The sequence below is a fragment of the Platalea leucorodia genome (genome assembly GCF_965183815.1).
Source record: "Platalea leucorodia genome assembly, chromosome: 7".
Taxonomy (NCBI): Eukaryota; Metazoa; Chordata; class Aves; order Pelecaniformes; family Threskiornithidae; genus Platalea; species Platalea leucorodia.
The window spans coordinates 39,140,456-39,161,161 of NC_138829.1; the positions used below are offsets into that span (position 1 = coordinate 39,140,456).

The window sequence follows — 20,706 nt, forward strand, 5'->3', positions numbered from 1 at the left end:
CAAAGCAGACCAGTAAGCACCACCAAGCCAGGCCTGAGATTTGGGAAATCCGCACCACTTCAACATCCCACTTCAGCCTCACTCAAAACACACATAGGCTCTCCTCGAGGGGGAAGGAGCTGTGCAGGAACACAGGGCACATGAGGAACAAAAGCCAGCCCAAGGTTTAAGCTACACTGATCAGAAAGAAGTTTGCAGGAACAGACCAAGCAACTCAAGATGAGAGGAGGACTCCGTAAGAGACAGAGAGGGTTAGAGGCCAGCGGGGTAGGTCACATCAGGTCTTTGCTGCCATTGATCTGTGCACCCACACGCTGGTAGGGCTGATCCACTGAATTCAGTGAGGAATGATGGAAGGATGCCTAAGGACACGGTGGGCACCTCAAGGGCCAAGAGGAGGGAAGTATCTGCATTTGAGTGGTTGTCTAAAACCAGCCCCTCGATTTTTGCAAGTAAAACCAGCTCCACTGTCAGTTTCTTGAAAAAACTTGGGGTTTATTGATTTAAACTGCAAACAGTCGTTACAAAAGAGATTCTCTTTTAAATAAACTCACACAAAGAGGATGAAAAAGCAATGTAGTGAACAGTAACAGGGGGAGGAAAAAAATTACATTCATTATTCTCTTTGTGCCAGTCCCATTCACCTCGGCAAGGAAAACTCCAAACTTGGAATACAGAAACGCAAAGACAAACTGTATTTGGAATGTCTTCAGATAGGCACTTTGAGCCCAAGGCTTTTCTCCTTGAAGAATCTATACAAAAAAGAGAGGAAGAAAAAGGTCTTCCTTCCACGCTGTCTCGTAACAGAGCTCAGGTATGTACATTCTAAAGCCCAGGTAGGCAAGACCCAAGGGAGGGGAAGAGGAGGAGAAGAGGAAAGGCAAAGAAGCACATTAACTCAATTTGCAGTCCAACACAAAAAAAAAAAGGGGGGGGGAAATACTAAAATAAATAATCCAAACACAGTTTTTGCATTTTTTTAAATTAATTTTTCATTTTTTAAAATAAAATAACCAAAAAAGTGTAAAGTTACAAAAAATGTCATTGTAGTATAATATATTAAACTGTGGGGAAAAAAGGAAAAAAGACACTTCACAATCTTAAGATTAATACGGAAGATCATAATTTAAACATAAAAGAATATATTCTATGGATTCATCATCCCGATAAATATGAACAAAATTAACAAAAAAGCATAGGTTTCGGCAATAAATACGTTTTGATAAGTTAAATAAGCTTTTTTATATTGTTGTGCAGTGACAAGCAAAATCTGCTCTCCAATTTCTGAAAAGTTATACAAAATTAAAAACCCAGAAAAAAAATAATAAAAAGCTTGGCGTGAGTGCTCTAAGATAGGTCTAAAGTACTCTAGAGCAAAACCATTAAAGCTATGTCTACTGGAACTTTGTTTACACGAACTTGTGTGTGTGTGGAATGACTTCCGTCGGCCCCACCCCCTCTATTTCTTTATTTAAGATGTCACATGAATACACGGGGAACTTTTAGCACCAAAATCAAGTCTCTCATAGTCCATCTGGTTCTTGTTTTCTTTTCTGTTTTGTTTTCTTCCTCCCAGTCGAAGTCCCACTCATGTTACAATCTTTGTCTGTTCTCAGCTGTTCTTCCCGCAGACCTGAGCGGCGGATCCAGGCAAGATTAGTCTTTAAGGGGAGGGGAGAAAGAGGACTGGATGTTAACGCTTGCCCACATGCCTGCAGCCTAGCGGAAACTGGCCAGTCGGGAAGGGATTGGGAGAGGGCGATGCAGTACGTGGCCAGTGGAGGGAGCTGGATCCGGACATTTCCTGCACATCTGGAAGTGCACAGAGCTGCTGGTGCCCTCTGCAGCTGGAGAGGTAATACAGTCACAGTGAAAGTGTTAAAGGCACTAATTTTGTAAACGTTATTGCTTTTCATCGTAATTTGGCACTTAAGGTTTAAGCCAGTGGGTCTACGGCAGGCAGGTGGACACGTTAACATCCAGCTCAGACTACTGGGGACAGGGAGGTGGGAGTTCAGCTTAACATCGTAATAGAGGTGGGGGGAGCAAGAGGAAACCCCAGATTAGTCGTCGGAGATGGAGAGTCTGCTGAAGATGGGAAGACGTCTTGAGGTGTCCAGGATGGGGGAATCTGAGCCGCTGTGGCTGCTGCTGGAGCTGCTCAGATAGCCCTCCTGGTCAGAGAGGGAGTCCTGAGGACTGGGCGGCGAGTCAAACATGTTGGGGGACTCGGACATGGGCCTGAACAAGAAGGTGGTGGGGGAGCTCCCGCTGGGCACCTGCACCCCCATGCTGGGGGCGAAGAGACTGACCAGCTCCTGGCTGGAGAAGGTGAAGGGGTTGCTGGCGCAGTCAGGCAAGGTGGGGGAGCCCAGCAGGTCGTCGGCACTCAGCATGGGCGGCGGGGTGATGGAAGTGGGGCTGTCCAGCAGCCCGCTGGCAGCAGTGCTAGGGAAGCCGGCGAAGCTGAAGCTGTGCTGCAGGCGGGGTCTGTCGGTGACGGCGGGCTCCCGGCCCCCCGCCACGGCGCGGCGCTCCTCCGCGTTGTGGATGAAGTGGCAGCGCGGCCCGTAGGGGCAGAAGCCGATGGTGTGGAAAGTGCGGCAGAGCTCGGTCTTGTACTTGGGGTGGCGGGTGAGGCTCCGCAGCTCGTGGATGCCGTGGGCGAACTGGCACTTGTCGCCGTACTTGCAGGCGCCGTTCTCCTCGAAGGGGCGGCACAGCTCCGTCTTGTAGCGGCTGGAGTTGACCTGTCCCCCGGGCTGCTTCTGCTGCAGCAGGCGCTCGCCGCCCTCGGAGAAGGAGCGGTCCCGGAAGCGGCTTTCCCGGGGGCCCAGCATGGGAGCCGGCTCCCCTTTCAGGCTGCTGAGGAGCTGGTTCTGGTGAAACTTGGAGTTGGGCAGGGTGACAGAGTGCCTCCTAGGGAAACCCCCGCCGGCCGGGGTGCCCACCGCCTTCCTGTCCAGCAGGCACCCGCTGACACCCGAGGGGCTGTAATTCAACATCTTGTTGCTCTGCGGGGAGAAAGCAAGAGCCGGTCACTGCCACCGCCTCCTCCGGCGTCCCCACGCAGCCCCGGCAGCCTCCCGCGGCGCCCCGCCGGCTCCCGGCTCCCGCCGCCGGGCAGCGAGCGCAGAGCGGCCCGGCAGCGGCGGCCGCCCGGCCCCGACGGCCCCCCCTCGGCAGCAACATCTGCTCCAGCCCCTTTCGCCGCTTCCCCCGACGGCCCCGGCCGCCCCTCCCGTCCCCCCGCGCAGCCCTCGCCGAGGGAAGCGGCGAAGCGAGCCGGGCGCGGGGGAGCCGCCGGCTGCACCCAAAAAAACTCCGAGGCCGGAGCGCTTTCTGGGAAAGCCCCCCGGGGGCCGGCGGCGAGCGGGAAGGGCAGCGCCGGCGCCCGCCCCGCCGCTCCCCCCGCAGCGCGGCGGCGGCTCCCGCCCAGCCCCCGCCGCCCCGCTTCCCGCTCCGGCGGGGCCGGGCGAGGGGCGGCCGAGCCCGGCGGGGAGGGAGCCCGCCCGCCCTCCCGGCCCCGCGGCAGCGCCGCCGCCCGCCGCGCCGCGCCCGGGCGTGTTGCAGCGCGGCGGCCCCGGGGGCAGGGGAAGGGTCCGGCCCCCCCGCCCGGCGCGGCGGCTCGGCGCCCCCCGCCCTCCCCTCCTCCGGAGCGGCCGAGGCGGGAAGCGCGGGCGGCGGCGGCGGGGGACCCCGCGCCCCGGGACGGGGCAGCCGCGCTCGGCCCCCGCCCCGCGCCCTCCGGCCCCGAAGTCGCCCCCGGGCAGAAAACGGGTGGGGGAACCCCCCAGACACGCAGCCCGAAGAAGCTGAAGAGCCCCGAAGCCGGCGGAGAGCAGCCCCCGAGGGCGCCCTTACCTTGCATAAAACTTCGCTCAGCTCGAAGATGTTGGGCGACACCAGGGCTGTGGACATCTTCGGGCAGCGAGGGGGGAAGCGGGTGGGGCCGCGGCAGACAGAGACCGGAGTCACGGCGTGGGCAAGGCGCAGCCTCCAGCGCCCCGGCGCGCAGCCTCCCCCCGCCGGTACCGGTGCCGCTGCTGCTGATCCTGCTGATGCCGCCACCAGCCCGCCCGGCCGCCGCGCCCGCTCGCCGCTTCCAGCGGGCTCGGGGAAAAGCTCAACTTATAAAGTTTCGGACTTACCCCGGGAGGAGGAGCCGGCGGCGGGAGGAAGGGGAGGAGGAGGAGGAGGGCAGGGTGATTGACACCGCGACTGAATCACCCGGGCGGGCAGGCCCACAAAAACTTTCGGGAGGAAGCGGGGGGGGAGGGACGGAGGGGGAAAAAAAAAAAAGAAAAAAAAAAAAAAAAGGGAAAAAAGAAAGGGGAAAAAAAAATCGGCCGGCGGGGGGGGGCGCCCTCCCCGCTGGGGCGGAGGCAGTTGTGCGGGCCGCCGCGCGCCTGCGTGTGCGCGCCGGTAGCGCGAGCGCCCGTGCGGCCCCGCGCCGCCCCGGTACGCGGCCCCCGCGGGGGGAAGGCGCCCGTGGGCGGCGGGAGCGGGGCGGCGGGAGCGGGGCGGCCTCCTCCCGCCGCCGGCCCCGGCCCCTCCGCGGCGCTCGGAACGGACCGGGTCCGTTTTCGGGGCGGCCGCCCGTCCCCGCGTTTTTGCAGGCTGCCCGTCTTTGTGTTGACTCGCATCGCCCCCCGCCCCCCCGGGCCGGGCTCCCCGTGCCCGGTTTTCGTTGAAACCCGGCAGGCTCTGCAAGGGGAAGCGGCTCACATCCACGTTAATTTAAATGGTTAAAATACGGGTCTGCCCTTTAGAAGGGTGTTTGACAACTTCTGCCGTTTCCCCCGGTGTAGTCCTCCTCCAGTCCCCAGAACTCGAAATTGTAAAACTGAAAAAAAAAAAAAAAAAAAGAAAATAACGTCTCTAAGCAAGTAATCTGTTCCAGATTTTAGTAGGCAAAGTATGATTCATACTGATATCGATACGGCCGGGAGGAGGGGGGAGGACGGCGGCAGTTTCTGTGTAAAAAAAAAAAAAAAAAAAGGCAAAACGTTTCAAGGCTTGTCGGTACCAGGGTGCCTCGGCGCGAAATCTGCTGCCCCGAAACCTTTAGCCCCAGCTGAGGCAAGACTTGCCCTAACTATAACTTCAGCGGGTGTTTCATCTAAGGCCGAGCGACGGCATCTGGGCCCTCGCCCCCGCGCAGGCGGGCAAGGGGGCCCCTGCCCCGGCACCGCCGACTGTTCCTCCTGCCCTGCGCTCCGGCTCGGCCGGGAGAAAAGGAGCCCCTGCCTTGGGCAGCACAACGCCGGCCCGAGCGGCCATCGCACTGAAAACTTCAAACAAACGATCCACTTCCTCCTCTGTTTGCTTTAGAGTCGCGGGACCTGGACTTTGAGCTGGCGGCTAATCTTTTTCCCCTCCTTCGGTCTTCAAGAACAGCCAAAATAACCAACCAAGAGAAACGCCCACAGGCTCCGGCTATTCCAGATTTCTGTTTTTTTTTTTTTTATATTATTATTATTTACTTAAGGAGAGCAATCAGGTTCCTCGAATTTCCTTCTCTTTCTAGTTTCTTTTTTTTTTTTTTCCCTTGCCTTGGCCAGAAGTGAGGAGTAACCAGGGGAGAGACCAGCCTATTATTTTCTGCAGTTGTTTACTCATTCTGTAGATGGTGCTTGTTCCCAGGGCTCTGAGCCTCTCTATAATTAAACCCATTTTAATTGTTAGGTTAGAAACGTCATTTCGGGGACTTTCCAAGAGTTACCGAGAAAGCTGGCCGAGATAACTATTTCACTACCGAGTCGCTCCCAGCCCCGTTTTCGCCCCAGTTCCTCCCCGTCGGCCGGCCGCGGCGCGAGGCTGAGCGGGGGGCTCGGAGCGGGAGAGTGGGGAGCCCAGGGCCGGCAGCCCCACCGCCCGCGCGGCCGCCTACCCCCGCCGCTTTTTGCATTATTCGCTTGCCCCGTGTGCGCTTGTTTTGGAAACTTGGGGTTTAAGGTTGCACATTTCCACAGATCGAGCGGTGAAGGCTGAAGCCGAGAAGGGATTTTTTTCCCAGTGATTTAGCTTGGCAAACCCTGACTCCATGGTGGTCTGCTTTGCATTGGCTGCGCACATGCTCAGATCAGGAATTTAGCTGCTCACCCCACCTCGTGGCTAAAAGTCAGAGCCCTCCGGGCCAGAGTGGGAATTTGTGTGGGCATGAATTCGCACCGAGCGGAGGAATGAAAAAAATCAGAGCCTTGCACCTCCTGCCAGAGCTGTGCCAGAACTTTGATAGATGCAAATGAATAAAGATAGGTAAATGAATAAATGAAAGTCAATTATTAAAGAAGATTACTGAAAAAGTGAATGAATGCAGTGCCATGCTCACTAGCCTTCTCGTCTGGGTCAATCCATACAGGCCCAGCACATTCCAGTTGGGATACCACAGCTGGGCCCGGGAAGCAGGAATAAATGTCCAAGACTTCCTGAGCCCTTCCCAAATCCGTCCTCAGCACAGGGGCAGCTTCTGGAGCATTCTCGTTCCCTGGTTCCGATGCAAGCAGATGCTAAACTTGTCTCAAAATATAGAGGGATAAGATTCTTCATCAGACCTGTGCACACATTTAACAGAGGAATCAAGAACCGCTTTCCCGAATGAGAGCTGAAACAGGCCAGAACGGCCAGAAAACAAGCAGGGAAGAAGCAGGGGGCAGCGAATGAAATGATAAAGGTGGGAGGTTTAAAGGAGTACTTTTTCCGAACGTGTGTGTGTGTATAAAACTGTGGGCTCGTTGGCACATGATGCTGTAGAGGTCAAAAGTATAAACGGGGTCAAAAAAGCAATTTGACAAATTTATGGAGGAAAAGTCCCTGGAGCTTTACTAAAGGCAAAGGCAGACCTCCGCGGCATGTTGCTGGACAATGCACAGCAAAAGCCGCACTCTCTCATTCCCCCGTTTATCCCCCTAAGCACTGTCTGCTCTTGGAGGTAAGAGAAAGGCCACAACAGACCTTTGATCTGACCCAGTTCAGTTATTTTTACATAGTTAGGGTCTACTTTTATGCTTTATACTCTGTCTAACCCCGATGGGCTTGGAGGTGCACCTCACAAACTTGGGATTAGCTGCGCGACGTCGGATTGTTTGGGCCAGGCAGGAGGAGGACAGCACTGGGAAGTGCAAGTCAGCACTATCTCGTCCCCGGACTGCTGGGCACGGTTTCACGCGCTGGCCTCTGCTAAAGGCTGGAGGACAGTCTCGCGGGGTGGCTGCACTCCTTGCCCAGTTTAACTCCCCGTCGGGGTAATAAGAGGTTACTCTGAGCACCGAGTATAAACTGAATACAAGTGCCAGCTTTGCCACAAATATATTTGGTGATGTTACAGCTCCCATAGCAACAGAAGAAGATTGCTATCTTAAAGACACCTCCACTTATCTTCACCTGGAGCCGTTCGGCAATAGGAAGCCTGCAGGTCTGCTTGCGTCAGTGAGAGTTACTAAACAAGAACACGAGTGCAAAAAAGCCTGAATTGTTGAAAACAAGGTGGGGGGTGGCGGTGGTTTGGTTTGTTCCCCCTCCTACCACGCAGTTCCCAAAGTTTCAAGCTAGGAAAGGGAACTGCTTTCATCACGAGCAAGGTTTTCCCCTGTGAGTTTCAGAGGAGTTAGGTATTTTGCTGCCCCACTCCCATGGGAATCTTCAGGTAAATAGATGCGTCTTTTCTGCAGTGGTGCTCCGATGTACGGAGGCTGGGGACGGAGGAAGGACAAACCTCCTGCCTTTATTTCTGCTGGGGATGTAAAATGAGTCAAAGCTTTCTGCAGTCGCTATTCTATTCATATCTTTTGGGTCCGGTGCTATTTTTGTTGGCTGTGCCCCTGGAGGTGGAGGTGTGGAAGTGCCTTTCTGCTGGTCTCCGCAAGCGGGTGTAGATGTTTCCTCCGTTCCAGGCACCTCCTCAGACGCTGTGGCCTTCCAGGGGGAGTAGGCGGATGCCAGTGCGGCCGTTCCCTGCCTGTCCCTAACTTTTTAATCCTTCCTTTTATTTTGGCCTTGCGCTCCTTTCACGGAACACCTCTGGGTAGCCACTGGGAGGTGTGAATGGCTCGGGATGGAAACCACAGCTTGTAGGTGAGCCCTCTGCCAGGCTCCTCTGGCACCCGAGGAAGCCTGGCCTCCGCCTGCTCCAAGGGAAAGGGACATTACCAGCTGCTCCATGAGAAAACAAATTCGCGGAGATACAGGAAAGTGTGTTAAGGTGGTGGGAAGCAACGGGAGTGAGATTCCTGGCAGCTCGGGTATGTAAACATTCATAAAATAGAGAGTGTGTGCATGTGTGTACTTTGTGGTGGCAGGAAACCCAAGAAGCTAGCTCCATTATTTTTGCTGGAATTGGTAGCGACGGTGCCAGACAAATATTACAAGCCCTTAATCCTCCTGACTTTACACCTGTGAATGACCTAAAGACCATCCAAGGTGATCTAAATTATGGGACATCTTTACTAATATAGTAATGGGGTCTGGGATCTGAGTTGGTTGTTCATAAAGAGGGTTTTCTGTTTCTCAGTAACTCAGATGCTGGGCTGCCTCTGGGGGAAGTGAGCGGAGGGGGAGACAGGAGGTGGAGGTACTGTGCGGCCTCTTCTGAAAATGTCACATGGATGTGACTAGCCTGCCACAAATTTAGCACTGGTGGCACTGACAAGGTACTGCAGTGGAAAAAGCAGAGGTGTCCTTTTAGCAGGCACAGGGTAAGGAAATTGGCTGAACTTAATGGATCTAAGTTATAATTTCCAGTGGAAATACTAATGCAATTAATATGTTTCCACACAGCAGGACAGCAAGCCCGTGCTAGTGTTTAGCTGTTTGTCACGATTGCTCAGGAGGCTGGCCCAGCCACGTCCTGGGGTCTGTCCAGCTGCACCCAGACATGTGCAGCCTGTGCTGGGGGTGGGAGCAGGGCTGAGGCACAAACCAGTGTGGAAAAGAATAGGTTTGAGGGGCTGGGGGAAAAGAGCATTGCCAGGACCGGCTGCTGCATGGTTGTGGAAAGTGAAGGTGCCTGAAGAGAAACCTCTGCCCCTCTGCGCCTGGCCTGGGTGCTGGGCTGTCAGTGCACCCTGGCTCCCTAGCAGGGCACCCACCAGCCTGCTTGGGGTCTGCCCACCCTGTCCGGATGCGGGGTACAGGGCTGGAAAGCCCAGCAGCCCCCTCCCGCAGCGCTGCAGGCCTCCCTGCCGCTCACCCCCTGCTGGCACCCACTGCCTCCTGCATAGAAACCTCCCTCTTCTTATTGGGGTTTGCCCATTCTCAGTGAAGTTGCAAACCCTTTAGGGCAAGGAGCAAGTCTTGTCTGATCTCTCCTCCCTGAGCGCGCTGCAACTGTGGGAAGCTGTAGAAGAGATTTCCATCCTGCCGGTGCGGTAACGGGAGCCAAGAAAGCACCCCAGCCCGGCTACAGCAGGTGATGGAGGGAGCAAGAGATTTTTCGCACCGCTGGCAAAGGAGAGCAGTGAAGCAGCTGTCAGGGAGACCAGTGTGCCATCCCGCTGCGGGTCCCTGGAGCAGCACCCCATCCCTCTCCCTGCGTGGAGCCCACCCACATGGGACAGCCTGCACAGCCAGGTGCCGGCACCCTCTTTCCTTCAGGTTGCAGCCGGGCACATGGTGGTCCCGGGGTCCCCAGCATCCCTGCTGGGCCCAAACTCAGGAGCTGGTTATGGTGTACAGCAAGGGCACAGCTTCGAATAGGTACCATGCACAGCAGGGCAATAACGCAGCGCAGCAATATCTGTTGGCCTCTGCCCGTTTCCAGCCGGAGCAGCTCTGGCTGCTGATTTATTCAGCAGGTGTCAACCGGTGGAATGTTTCCATGATTTTTCCTTCCGAAAGAATGTGCTAGGACTAAATGCTTTCACCTTTCTTTTTTTTTAAGGAGAAAGTCTACAACTACTTGGGAGCCTCTCGGATCGTGACGTTTGTCTGACATGCGATGCTGGTGTCAGAAGGTGCTGCTTGCTGTGCTGGTGGCGGCTCACCTCCAACAGGCCCAGCTATAATCCTCTGAAAAATACTATTTTGGCCCTTCGCAGTGGAACTTGTCATAACCTTGTTTCCAAACACACAGGTTGCACTCCACACATCTTACAGCTCCATGAGATATTTGCATCAGGGAGGCAGCTTGCTCTCCCGCCTATCCCGTCCCATCAAAACACACTTTTAGCACCAGGCAGGACGCCAAGGTCAAGTCTCCTTTTCCTTTTTTTTTTTTTCCCCTGTTCCCCCTGCCTGCTCTGAACACATTATGATACAGACTCAGTTCCACTATTATATCTTTTCCCACAAGACCGTTGCCTCATTCAGACCGCAGCAGGGAACGTGCTTTCATCTCTGCCACCTGGGCATGGCTGGAGCGCCCCATGCCCGTAGGAGCTGCGCGGGGAGGGCACGGAGGCGAGGCTTTGAAGATTCCCATGCACAGAGGATGGAGGGGTTTGGTCAGGTCCAAATCTGGGAGGGCATTTCCAGGGAGTCTCTCCTGCTGCCTCCTTTGTCAGGCTGCTAGGTAGCGAAGGACGTCCATGAGGATGGGATTCCTCTCACCTGATTTTAGGTGCCTAAAAGTTAGGTGTCTAAACCTAATTAGTCCAGCAGGCTTCCTGCATAGTCAATGGAGACAAATAGGCACCTCTAGTGTGTGATTCATATCACCTATCTTGAATATTTATCTTGAGAAGGGCTGACTCATTCGGCAGCCAAGTGCCCACTTCTCTTCTGTGACTGTAAAGGCAGATTGGCAACTTGCTGAGGATTTGACAACTAAATTTTGGATGTCTCAAGTTAGGCAAGGTGAGTCCTGCCCCCAGCTGTGGCAGTGGCTGTGGGAAGCATCATCGCTGTGCTCCGGCTTGGGCCCCCCTCCACCAATTTCCCTCAGAGGGTCCGTTTCCAGCCCTCCCCAAGCAGGGCTGGGTTTTAGTCTGTCCAAATCACATTATCAGTCCTTATCACGTTATCAGACCAAGTTAAATATTTATAAAGCTCCTGGGGGCAGGGTCCATGTCTTTCTCGTGTTTGTATATTCCCTCAAGGAGCGAAGCCCCCGCGCCGGTTGCAGCCTTTGCAGACCGGTGCGATACGGCACCGCGGGTCCCTGCACCAATCTGCAGGTCTTGACGAAATGCAGCCGGGAACACAAAAAGAGCTCACGGACATTGGGAAATAAGCAGGAATGAATCATAAGAGTCAGGAGAAGCTACTAACGTGTGGGAAAAAGGCAAATGTGCTACCTCGGCACAAACATATAATAAGGAAGTATGTAATAATAATTATTGTTATTGCAATACGGTCTGGGCGAGCATTTGGGAAAAAGATATCTAATAACTGACAAGCGATGTGGCTCGGTTTGTTTTGATCTGAAATTCAAACAATGGTTGTGTTTATAAGGCAATAATACGCAGGGCGCAGAGCACTGGCACTGCACCAACTATGCACTCCCCAAGTCGGGTTTATATAGGTCATGCCAAACAAATAATAGTGTTCTTCAATATAATTACTGATTCATTACGGAGAGAGAACGTAATTGAGTCTGTCTGGATTTCAGGGAGGCGTTAGATATGGTAAATTCATACATTTGAACTCGGATTGGGAAGGCTTTGTGCACTCGCGTAGCTCTGCTCCTCTGGGAGTCAGCAGTAGAATTCCCGCTGCAGCCTGCCCCGGCAGCACAGGAGCCTCCCCACCGGCCTCAGCAGGCGCTGGTGCTCCCGCCACCCTTTGCGACTCTCTCAGCCCCCTTTGAAGCACTTCATAGGTAGACTGAGAAACTGAACTACTGCTAGACTGAGACCCGGAACAAAATGTGCTGGACCTGGCACTTAACTCAGGCAATTGCACCCACCCCATCAGCTGCCCTCAATCCCGGGGGCACCCCCGCCCCTCCACTTCTGAGCCTCCTGGTCCATGCCCCGCTTCTGGACGTGTCTCTTTACACACATTGTTCCACTGTTATTTCAGGGGAAAGTGGCAAAAACCAGAGGACGGGATGGCCCGTCAGTGCCCACCAGCTCCCTGGCCTGATGCTCACATTCAGCCTCAGGGGAGTTAAACTGGGGTGTCCTCCTTCTGGGTAGATGTCTGTGGGGTTGGGCAGTGGTGGGGCCGTGCTGCCACCCACCATGGTGAGGGGGTGCCACCACCGCTCGGGGCATCAAAGGAGAAGAGCCAGGCTCAGCTGGTGGTGAGGGAGGACCGGCAGGGGGGCTGCTCCAGGGGCTTTTGGACAGCTTTCCCACGTGGCCTTCCCCAGGGCATGGGGAACTGGCATTTTGGCTGCAGTGCTCTGCTTTCTCCAGGAAGACCTGGGCAGCCCCGCACTGGTCTGAGGTGTTTCCCTCTGGCCTCTGCCCTGTGCAGACCCCGCATGTGGGGATGGATGATGGTGCCCACTGCGGCGACCTCAACACCTGGCACAGCCACCGGTACCGGTGACGGGCCTTTTCTCTGCGTGGCACCTGGACCCAAGGGTTTTACTCAGGAAAACACAATGTATTGTGGCACAGCTGTGGAGTTGGCACTCCTCATCTCCATCCCTGGCCCTGCTGCTGCTCCCCACAGTGCAAAGGGCAGAGCCCCAGTGTCCTCCCTCCCGCCCCGCTCTGGGGAGCAGCTGCATTTTTAAAAAAGGCCGGACTGGGCACAGCACAAAGCTTCTAGGAAAATGGGGCCTGTGCCAGCTGCGCTAGCAGACCAGCACCCAATGGAGGGAGCACTGGTGGAGCACTTTTTTGCAAAGCTAAATCGTGCCCCGCTAGTCAGTTGACTTCTGTGAGCTTCTGTAAAAGCTGATCAGGAACAAGTAGGGACTATAGTAAATATATGTCCTGGTTTCGGCTGGGATAGAGTTAATTTTCTTCCTAGTAGCTGGTATAGTGTTATGTTTTGGATTTAGGATGAGAACAATGTTGATAACACACTGATGTTTCGGTTGTCGCTGAGCAGTGCTTACACTAAGTCAAGGACTTTTCAGCTTCTCATACTGCCCTGCCAGCAAGGAGGCTGGAGGTGCACAAGAAGCTGGGAGGGGACACAGCCAGGACAGCTGACCCAAACTGGCCAAAGGGATATTCCATACCATATGACGTCATGCTGAACAAAAAACTGGGGGGAGTTGGCTGGGGGGGTGCAGCCACTGCTTGGGAACTGGCTGGGCATTGGTCAGTGGGTGGTGAGCAATTGCACTGTGCATCACTTGTTCTGTATATTCTTTTATTGTTATTATTATTTTCCCTTCCTTTTCTGTTGTATTAAATTGTCCTTATCTCAACCCATGAGTTTTACTGTTGTTCAGATTCTCTCCCCCATCCCACTGGGGGGAGTGAGCGAACGGCTGTGTGCTGTTTAGCTGCCTGCCGGGTTAGACCACAACAGTCCTTTTTGGCACCCAATGCGGGGCTCAAAGGGCTGAGATAACAGCAGATCTGACCAGAGTGTGTTAAAACAAATTTGTTATAAGCATTCGTTCTATTAGGTTAATAGCTGCTGGTCATAATGTTGATTTATTTGCGCTCAGAGTTGTTGTGCTTGTTCTCAGAGTTGTGTTATGTAACACCTTACTTGCTGTATATGTTCTCTGTTGTGCTGTTTATCATCTCTCGAGGCTGGATTAAGGTTATCATTTTGCTGTACTGTGTAACACTGGCTTATGAGATGATAAAATCACTGGTTGTGAGACTAATCTGGTATTTGTACTTGGCATTGCCATCATCTCCATACTTCAGGAACCACCTCTCGGAAACTATTAATAATTACACTCTTTACCTGTTCTCCTCGGAGAGCCAGTCTATGAGGGAGACAAGGGGAGACGCTTTCCCCTGCTCCTTCTCCTTCCCCTTCTCCTCCAGGCTAGTGACGATAGCTCTTGAGAATTTTGATTATCCTTGGGATGTTCAAACCAGCATGTTCCTATTGCTATGTCCCCTGAATGTGTTTTAGGTCTTGTTTAAGGTTAAACAACTATTTAAGAATACTACCCAGAGATCTGCCCCGAGGCTGGGTAGTTATGAGTGGCAAGGTGTGTGGGATAGTATGGGCAGGTACCTAGGACAGTGGGCACGTCCAATGTTTTGGAACTTCACCCCTGAACAAGTGCAGAATTCTGAAAAACTAGTAAAATATTTGGAAGAAGTATGCTGTCACCGTGGCAATTCCAGAGAGAGACAAATCACTGCAATGTGCTGGGGCCTGGTCCGCGTCTACTGAGCTGTGTTCAACACTATTCAGTACCCTCAAGGGGAAGAGAAAGTCTCTGGATCTGATGACAAAATGACAGGCACTGCAGCTATCCCAACCCCGGCGACAGGCACTGCAGCTACTCCAACCCTCATGACAGGCACTGCATCTGAACCAGAGAACCAACCTGTGCCGGTATCGGTCACCCCTATGCACAAGAAATACTGGATGTGAAAGTCAGCTCATTTAGTAAGGGAAGAAACTCCTACTAAGAAGGGGAGGGAGGAAGAAGTGGATGAGGCAGGCTACTCCGATGCGGGGCCATCATGAGAAGAGGAGGAGGAAGAGGCAGAACTCATAAATGAGGCAGTAACCACCCGATCCCTATCCCTGAGTGAGCTGCGAGATACACGAAAAGATTTCAGCTGTCATCCAGGCGAGCACATTGCCACCTGGCTGCTCTGATGCTAGGATAACAGGGCCAGTAGCCTGGAATTAGAGGGTAGGGAGGCCAAGCAGCTGGGATCCCTTTCTAGGGAAGGGGGCATTGACAAAGCGATTGGAAAAGGAGCTACCTCGACTCTAGAGGCATGGGTACATGAGTTACAAGGAAAAACAATCACAAAAGGAGGTTCTTCCAGGGAAATTGCTGCTCCAGTTTCCAGTGGGCAGATCCCCAGACAGAGTAGAAGAGCTGATCCTGCTTCTGATCTTAATAAAAGGACTTCTGATTCGTATTTACAAGAAGTGAGTAACGAATGCTATGACCGGGACTAGAGGGCCCCTGCCTCCAGCCAGGTGGAGGAAAGGGACAACCAGGTTTATTGGACTGTGTGGATTCAATGGTCTGGCACATCAGACCCACAGGAGTATAAGGCTTTAGTGGACACCGGTGCACAGTGTCCCCTAATGCCATCAAGCTATGAAGGGGCAGAACCCATCTGTATTTCTGGAGTGACAGGGGGATCCCAACAGCTGACTGTATTGGAAGCCGAAGTGAGCCTAATCAGGAATGAGTGGCAGAAGCACCCCATTGTGAGTGGCCCAGAGGCTCCGTGCGTCCTTGGCATAGACTGCCTCAAGAGAGGGTATTTCAAGGACCCAAAAGGGTACTGGTGGGCTTTCAGTATAGCTGCCTTGGAGATGGAGGAAATTAAACAGCTGTCCACCTTGCCTGGTCTCTCAAAGGACCCTTCGGTTGTGGGGTTGCCAACGGTCGAAGAACTACAGGTGCTAATCACTACCACAACGGTGCACCAGCAGCAATATCGCACCAACCGAGACTCCCCGATTCCCATCCATAAGCTGGTTCGTTGACTGGAGAGCCAAGGAGTGATCAGCAAGACTCTCTCACGCTTTAGCAGTCCCATATGGCCAGTGTGAAAGTCTAGTGGAGAGTGGAGACTAACAGTAGACTATCATGCCCTGAATGAAGTCACACCACCGCTGAGTGCTGCCATGCCAGACGTGCTAGAACTTCAGTACGAACTGGAGTCAAAGGCAGCCAAGTGCTATGCCACAATTGACATCGCTAATGCATTTTTCTCAATCCCTTTGGCAGCAGAGTGCAGGCCATAGTTTGCTTTCACTTGGAGGGGTGTTCAGTACACCTGGGATTGACTGCCCCAGGGGTGGAAACACAGCCCCACCATTTGCCATGGACTGATCCAGACGGCACTGGAACCGGGTGAGGATCCGGAACACCTGCAATACATTGATGACGTCATCGTATGAGGCAACACAGCAGAAGAGGTTTTTTGAGAAAGGTGATAGTCCAAACCCTTCTGGAAGATGGTTTTGCCATAAACCAAAGGAAGGTCAAGGGACCTGCACAGGACATCCAGTTTTTAGGAATAAAATGGTAAGAAGGACGTCGTCAGATCCCAATGGATGTGATCAACAAAATAATAGCTATGTCTCTACCAACTAGCAAAAAGGAAACACAATCTTTCTTAGGCATTGTGGGTTTTTGGAAAGTGCATATTCCAAATTACATTGTAAGCCCTCTCTATCAAGTGACCCAGAAGAAAAATGATTTCAAATGGGCCCTGAACAATGACAAGCCTTTCAACAAATTAAACAGGAGATAGTTCATGCAGTGGCTCTTGGGCAAGTCTGGGCAGGACAAGATGTAAAAAATGTGCTCTACACCGCAGCTGGGGAGAACAGTCCTACCTGGAGCCTCTGGCAGAAAGCACCAAGGGGGAAACTCGAGGTTGACCCCTAGGGTTTTGGAGTCAGGGATACAGAGGATCCGAGGCCTACTATGCTCCAGCTGAAAAAGAGATATTGGCAGCATATGAAGGGGTTCGAGCCACTTCGGAAGTGGTTTGTACTGAAGCACAGCTCCTCCTGGCACCCCCACTGCCGGTGCTGGGCTGGATGTTCAAAGGGAGGGTCCCCTCTACACATCATGCAGCTGATGCTACATGGAGTAAGTGGGTTGCACTGATCACACAACGGGCTTGAACGGGAAGCCCCAATCACCGAGGAATCTTGGAAGTGATCATGAACTGGCCAGAAGGCAAAGATTTCGGAATATTGCCAGAGAAGGAGGTGATGCATGCTGAAGAGGCCCCACTATATAATAAATTACCAGAAAATGAGGAGCAATGTGCCCTATCCACTGATGGGTCCTGTCATCTTGTGGGAAAGCATCGGAGGTGGAAGGCTGCTGTATGGAGTCCTATAGGACAAGTCACAGAAACTGCTGAAGGAGAAGGTAAATCAAGCCAATTTGCAGAAGTGAAGGCCATCCAGCTGGATTTAGACATTGCTGACCGAGAAAAATGGCCAGTACTTTATCTCTGTACTGACTCACGGATGGTGGCAAATGCCCTATGGAGGTGGTTACAGCAATGGAAGCAGAGCCACTGGCAGCGCAGAGGCAAACCCGTCTGGGCTGCCGCATTGTGGCAAGATATTGCTGCCCAGGTAGAGAACCTGGTTGTAAAAGTACGTCACGTAGACGCTCACGTACCCAAGAGCTGGGCCATTGAAGAACATCAAAACAACCAGCAGGTGGATCAGGCTGCTTAGACTGAAATGGCTCAGGTGGATCTGGACTGGCAACATAAGGGTGAATTATTTACAGCTCGGTGGGCCCATGACACCTCAGGCCATCAAGGAAAAGATGCAACATATAGATGGGCTCGTGATCAAGGGGTGGACTTGACCATGGACACTATTGCACAGGTTATCCATGAATGCGAAACACGCACTGCAATCAAGCAAGCCAAGCGGTTAAAGCTTCTCTGGTATGGAGGACGATGGCTGAAATATAAATATGGGGAGGCCTGGCAGATTGATTATATCAGACTCCCACAAACCCGCCAAGGCAAGCACCACGGTGGAAGCAACCACCGGATGGCTGGAAACATCCTGTGCCCCGTGCCACCACCCAGAACACTATCCTGGGCCTTGGAAAGCAAGTCCTATGGTGACATGGCACCCCAGAAAGAACTGAGTCAGACGATGGGACTCATTTCCGAAACAACCTCATAGACACCTGGGCTAAAGAGCACGGCACTGAGCGGGTATATCACATCCCCTATCATGCACCAGCCTCTGGGAAAAATTGAACGATACAATGGACTGTTGAAGACTATGCTGAGAGCAATGGGTGCTGGGACATTCAAACATTGGGATACACATTTAGCAAAGGCCACCTGGTTAGTCAACAGTAGGGGATCTGCCAATTGAGCTGGCTCTGCCCAATCAAAACTTTTATGTACTGTAGAAGGGGACAGAGTCCCTGTAGTGCATATAAAAAATATGCTGGGGAAGACAGTCTGGGTTATTCCTGCCTCGGGCAAAGGCAAACCCATCCATGGGATTGCTTTTGCTCAAGGACGTGGGTGCACTTGATGGATAATGCAGAAGGATGGGGAAGTCCGATGTGTACCTCAAGGGGATTTGATTTTGGGTGAGAATAGCCAATTATTTGAATTGTATGATGTTAATTGCAATATAATATTGTATATCATCACTACTGTGGTTGCTATATGCCATATCAACGGTATTAGACTAAGAATCACCCAAATTAATGAAGAATGAATTTTGATGAAACTGAGCAAAGTGCAGTGATGACAGAACCACACAAGCGCAGCGGAGGTTGGGTATTCCTTACCATATGACGTCATGCTGAACAAAAAAACTGGGGGGAGTTGGCCCCGGGGGCACAGCCGCTGCTCGGGAACTGGCTGGGCATCAGTCAGCAGGTGGTGAGCAATTTCACTGTACATCACTTGTTTTGTACATTCTTTTATTGTTATTATTATTTTCCCTTCCTTTTCTGTTGTATTAAATTGTCCTTATCTCAACCCATGAGTTTTACTGTTGTTCAGATTCTCTCCCCCATCCCACTGGGGGGAGTGAGCGAACGGCTGTGTGCTGTTTAGCTGCCTGCCGGGTTAAAGCACAACAATGTATGCTTTCAAAAGGTTTTTTGTTAAAGGCCTTTCCAAGAATGAAACTAACTTGGCAGCCATAGCATGAAAAGTCCCGTCATGGATTGAAAGTTGAGTCAGAGCTGATAGTAGGGGGAAAATATCCATTAAAAGTAAATGGCCAGTGTTCCAGCGGGGGAAGAAAAGCTTACTGGGGTGGGAGGGGGCAGTGGGGCCACGCCTGGAGGAGACGAAAGCGGCCCTCTGAATACCGTTTCAAAAAACAGAAATGGGGGAAGAAGGATGACAAGGCAACAGCATTTGCTGCCAACAGAGAACCATGTATTATAACTGCAAGCAAGGCTTGGCAGGGCTACGAGGAACTCCAGAAGCTTCTAAGTAAACTGGGAAACCAAACCACAATGACGGAGAAAGTTCAGTGCGCACAACTGCCAAAGCAAGTCGTTTCAGAAGAAACTGGGCAAGCCTCTCGCTCTGAATTAGAAGTTGGCTTGCAGGGGTCAGCAGTGGGCGTGGGCAATGACTGTCCAAGCATTGCACGTAAAAGACCTGCACCGTAGGTCAGCATGAAAAATATGTCATTGTATAACCTGGTCACAGATCACAGTCCATGTCTGCTTGTCCACTTTGAAGCAGGACCTAAAGAAACATTGTAAGATGGACCATGCTGAATCAAGATCAAAAGTCCACCAAAGGCAGTATGGAAGAACAGAAACAGGATCAAAGGCAGAGCTGGGTGGGGGGCTTTTTTCGTGAAGGGAGATTGAGGAGTATAATACTATTTCATTTGCACCAGGGAAGCAGAGAGCTACAAAACAGTGATTCCCTTTAGTAACTACTGGCTGATGGTCACGGTTTATTTGTGCCGTGCAAGTTGAAAAGAAAGATGTGAAGGTGCTTTTCAAAATAGTTGCAAGGGATGTTTGTGCTTTGCCACCGGTCTGCCTCGCAGTGCTGTTCCCGGCTGGATGCGATCTGCTGATAAGCTTGTACCTCGCCTGAACTGGGCGCTGCGTGCCAAGCCACCCGTAGCAGTATACCTGCTCTGGCTGGATTGCCGAGACACACTTTTGCAGAGTCTGGATGCAACTGCCTTGTGGGCAACATCCAGCCCTGGGCAGCAGCTGGCAAAACCCAGCCCGTACTGAAAGCCTGCTTGGCATCAGCATCCGGCTGTCACGGAGTGGGGACCGCACGGTGGGGATGAACACGGTCCCTGGCAGGGTGTGGTGACACCAAGACCCATGCAATAAGAAACGGAAGGGGGTGTGTGTGTAAATAATTTACTAGTATGACCTAAATGCTACCAGGCCTTTGTTTATTTTTATGAAGTCAGTAAAGAACCATGTGGATTCTGAGACTGGAGCTTGGGGACCAGAGGCTGTGAGGTGACACAGAGCAAAGGCATCCGACCCCTCTGTGCGGGAAGGCAGCCGGGCTGGGAGCAGAAGGCTGCCTTCCGAGTTTCCAACTTTTCCTGCATACAGAAAGCTTTGCAGAGAAATGAGAGAGGGAGAAATGCCTCGTATCTACAGGTGGCTGCCCCAGAGAAGTGGGAGCTTCACCACATGCTCCATGGAGGGACCAGGGAGGGGAGAGTGTTTGCTGGGTCATGCCTGTCACATATTTCAAGCAGGGTTTCTTGCTGCCCCCAGCCACCAGTGCTGTGCTGCGACCCTGGGTCCATGGAGGGGTAGGTTTTTGGCTGAGAAACAAAAGCAAAGCCCGGACTAATTGGCATCAAAGAGGAGCTAATCATGCTCCTCATGAGAGCAGAGACGTTGGGCTTGGTGTAAGGTTGGACCTTACAGTACCGGTAATGAGCACTGATGGGATGCCGTGATGCCCTGCTCCATGGCACAGTTTCCTCAATGTTGCCAAGCCCAGGCGGTCTTGGAGATCAACAGCAGGGTGTTTCCTCCTTACAAATCCTTTGCTTTCTGTAAGGGGATAAGAGGTGTTGGACACACCTGAGACATTGATTGCTAGCTACTGGAGTTGTGAGAAGAGGAAGGCTACTGCTCCTACTTCTTCCTACTTTTTTTTAAGACTGCTTCATAGATTGTGTGGTTATAAGAGAATCTCATTTAAGAAAAGCATACTTTTCCTGCTAGCTAGTGCA

The 20,706-nt window shown here is 52.7% G+C and overlaps 1 protein-coding gene across 1 annotated transcript; it reads right to left on the reverse strand.

The window, feature by feature from the left end:
• Positions 1 to 480: 480 nt before the first annotated feature.
• ZFP36L1 (ZFP36 ring finger protein like 1) lies at positions 481 to 4,119 on the reverse strand. The gene is made up of 2 exons (XM_082318519.1): positions 3,865 to 4,119; positions 481 to 3,014 (listed from the first exon to the last, which is right to left on the reverse strand). The coding sequence occupies exons 1-2, from the start codon at positions 3,919 to 3,921 to the stop codon at positions 2,064 to 2,066; spliced, it is 1,008 nt and encodes a 335-aa protein (XP_082174645.1). The 5' UTR covers positions 3,922 to 4,119; the 3' UTR covers positions 481 to 2,063.
• Positions 4,120 to 20,706: the final 16,587 nt, after the last annotated feature.